Raw genomic sequence first — 3765 nt, 5'->3', positions numbered from 1 at the left:
TATATATATATATATATACAATAAATATACGTATAATAATGATGGCAATGTACAGAAAATTTAGCTTGTATAGATATAGTAGACAGTCTTCTTCCTCGCCAAGGCAAGCAAAGCAAAGCAGCAGCGGCAGCGGCAGCAGCAGCAGCAGCAGCAGCACAGGCGCAGCGGTCTTCAATTGACCGGCGCCACGAGCATCCTGTGTTAACTGTGCTGACCATTAAGAAGATGCAAATGATGGGGTTCAATAGAGCCCACCGGCCTGTGCGCATGCATGCATGCATGCATGCATACATACATGCATGCATGCATGCATGCATGTACTGATGCATGCATGCATGCATGCACTGATGCATGCACGCATGGATTGCATGTGTATGTATGCATGCACTGATGCATACAGTACGCATGCATGCATGCATACATAGACTGTTGCTGCTGCATACAAGCATGCATATGCATATGCATATATATGTATGCATACGCATACGCATGCATGACTGCATGGATGCATGAATGAATGCATACATAGATGCATGCATGCATGCATGCATGCATGCAGCTAGCTAGCTAGCTAGCTACCATGCGTCTCTTGCTGGCCCCGTGCTGCGCTCAGCTGCGAAGCCCATACCAGCAGAGAATCCTGTAGGCCTGCCTGGGGCCTCCGAGCGCCAATCCGAGGCCCCCATCATACGGCCTCCTCCTCCTATAGAATAGGATCCAGTAGCAGCAGAGGATCTACCAAATGCGCTACCACCTCCAAATCTGCTGCTGCTGCTGCTGCTGCTGCTGCTGCTAGCCATCCGACCAAATCCACCACGACCACCAAAACGTAAAGAAGAAGATGTACAAGATACAACTAGAGGATGTAAGAAACCAGGTATCTCCTGATTAGCTTCCTCTAATAAATGTAATAAATCACGAAGAATTGGTCTGTTTTGTTCATTGACAAAAGAAGTTGCAAGACCAAGATTTCCTGCACGTCCTGTACGTCCTATACGGTGTACATAATCGTCAATATTAGAGGGTAAATCATAATTAATGACATGTTTTACGTTAGATATATCTAATCCTCTTGCTGCTACATCTGTTGCTACTAATATTGGTCTATGTCCGGATTTAAAATGTCTTAATGCATCCTCACGTTCCTCTTGTGTACGGTCACCATGAATAGATATTGCAGGAAATGTCTCATTTAATAGATAATCCTCAATCATATCTGCTTTCTTCTTTGTTTCAACAAATACTATTACTAAACCCTTCTCTGATTCACGCAACAAATTCACCAGTAACTTTATCTTCTGGTCCTCATCAGCATACAATAAACGCTGACGAATGAACTCGTTCGTGCTTCCCACACGACCTACTGCTAAATAAATATAATCGTGCATAAAATCCTTTGCCAACATCTGAATCTCCTTAGGAAACGTCGCAGAAAACATGATCGTCTGACGCCCACGATTCGCGCCATCTTCTGAAACGCTACCGGGAGAAGGACATGGAGGTAAGTCGAAATCGTCAACTATTGACTTTATTTGTGGTAAAAAACCCATATCCAACATTCTATCCGCCTCATCAAGCACAAGATAACGTACAAGTGCCAGGCGAATCTGAATACAACAACAGAAACACATACATGCATACACTGTATTGCTCAGTACACCTCAGCATACACCCCATCCGATGAACATGAATAATCATGAAAACCTTCATATAAACGAAACCCATTATGAATATATTACGTTTCCTTATATTCACCAACAAACAATATTCAAGTAATACACGAAACTGTTCATGGACGTGCAAAACAACAGCAACAAACGGCATCTCTGTCTGCATCTTCTCTGTATATTCTCTACCGTATACTTGCACGAAACACTGAATAAGTTTCCACCAGGTGGTATACATATATGTACATACATATAAGAAAACATTGATAAAGAGGAGGAGAGTGTATATATAATAATTCGTACCTTTCTTCTTTCGAGTACATCTGCGAGTCTTCCTGGTGTAGCAACACAAATATCGCATCCAGCATCTAAGTCCATGAGTTGTCTTTTGATTTGTGATCCACCATATACAGGAACAGTTCTTATACCGGTACCGAATTGGAATTTTCTTGCTTCTTGATAGATTTGCATAGCAAGCTCTCTAGTAGGAGAAAGAACAAGACATACAGGAAATACACTTCTTCTATAGGAACTGGTGGATCCTCTTTCATTACCAGGAAGAGGAGGAGGTCCAGTTTGCAACATTTGTGCAATAATAGGATATAAGAAAGCAGCAGTCTTTCCTGATCCAGTTTGTGCACAAGCCATAAGATCTCTTCCTGCAAGAATAGTAGGTATTGAATTTTTTTGTATAGGTGTAGGTCTACTATAATTAACTCTAGCAACATTCTCCATTAATAAAGGAGAGAATTTACATCCAATTTCCTCAAAAGATTCAACAGGAATTATTCTCTCGCTCCCTCTACCCTTTAATTCTACAGGTACCTTATCATAAGCATCGAACTTAATTCCTGTACTTTGTTGCTTCTCTGGGCTGAATACGTCGTCTGCCCTCTCAGGCCTATAGGAGCGCCCGTCTCTCACGTCCCACCCCGTTCCAGTTTGACTGGGTCTAGATGGCCTCCCATTTCCACCTCCTCCACTTGTCCAATTTCCACTGCTGCTGCTGCTGCTGCTGCTGCTACTGCTGCTGCTCCCTCCTCTACTAGTTGTTGTATTATTATTACCGTCTGATGATGGTATACCCATACTACCTCCTCCTCCTCCTCCTCCTCCTCCTTCGTTATGCATACCCCTATAATCACTTACAGGAGATGGACGACCACCACCTAAACAACTAAATCTTCCCCTTCCTTCAGGGGATGCTCCTTGCTGCTGCTGCTGCTGCTGCATATTACGACGACCATTCATAGAGCCCATAGTACTACTACTACCACCAGGACGATGGGGGCCCCCACCACCCATACCTCCTCCTGATGGATATGACGGATAACCACCACCACCCATAGAACCGGAAGGGGAACCTGCAGAAGCTGCAGCTGATGAAGCCCCTTGTTGCTGTTGTTGCTGCTGCTGCTGCTGCTGCCGACGGAGGTGCGGGGGTATGTATTTTGCTGGCGCAGCCTCCGCCGGCGCCCCTGCTGTTAATGAAGTATCCATGATGATGTATTATTACGTATTGAATAATAAGACAATAAGAGGCCAAGGCACGAGGTACGTACACCGCAAAAGAAAGAAAGAAAGGGAAGAAAAGAAGGAAGAAAGGAAGAAAGATAAGAGATATATATATATGTATATATATATGTATATATATATAGAACTAACGGAGAGGATTAGAGGAAGAAGAAGAAGAGGGAGAAGAGAGCACAAGTCTAGCAGCAGATATGCTGCAGAAATATCCTTTATAATTATTAACAGGCAGCAGCAGCAGCAGCAACAGCAGCATGCACTGGTAGCCCATCAGGAAGCAGCAGCCAAGGAGGTCGTTGTTGTATACAACAACAACAGAGGAGGAGGAGGAAGAAGAGGGCCCCCTACTTGGTCTTATACGAGACACAATAAGCACCTGAGGAAGAAAAGGAAATAAAGTATTAAAAGAAATACATAAATTAGTAAGAAAATACCGTTGAGGTACACTTCTTCCGTCGCAGCAGCAACAGCAGCAGCAGCAGTAGCAGCAGCTCTCTCCTGCTGCAGTCGTGGGGAGAGAAGGGGGCCCGCGTCAGAGAAAAGAAAGAAAAAGGAAGAAAGAAAAAGG

The 3765-nt window shown here is 43.9% G+C and overlaps 1 protein-coding gene across 1 annotated transcript; it reads right to left on the bottom strand.

Annotated features, from left to right (window-relative positions):
* Window positions 1-575: 575 nt before the first annotated feature.
* On the bottom strand, window positions 576-3167 carry EMWEY_00053840 (ATP-dependent RNA helicase, putative; the record flags this gene model as incomplete). The annotated part of the gene is made up of 2 exons (XM_013480055.1): window positions 576-1607; window positions 1971-3167. 2 exons carry the CDS (start codon window positions 3165-3167, stop codon window positions 576-578), a joined length of 2229 nt encoding a protein of 742 aa, XP_013335509.1.
* Between the last annotated feature and the right edge of the window lie 598 nt (window positions 3168-3765).

The sequence above is a fragment of the Eimeria maxima genome, genomic scaffold (genome assembly GCF_000499605.1).
Source record: "Eimeria maxima Weybridge genomic scaffold, Emw_scaff1569, whole genome shotgun sequence".
In the NCBI taxonomy this organism is placed as follows: Eukaryota; Apicomplexa; class Conoidasida; order Eucoccidiorida; family Eimeriidae; genus Eimeria; species Eimeria maxima.
The sequence above is the reverse complement of the archived record's forward strand: the minus strand, read 5'-3'. Positions and strand labels throughout refer to the sequence as shown.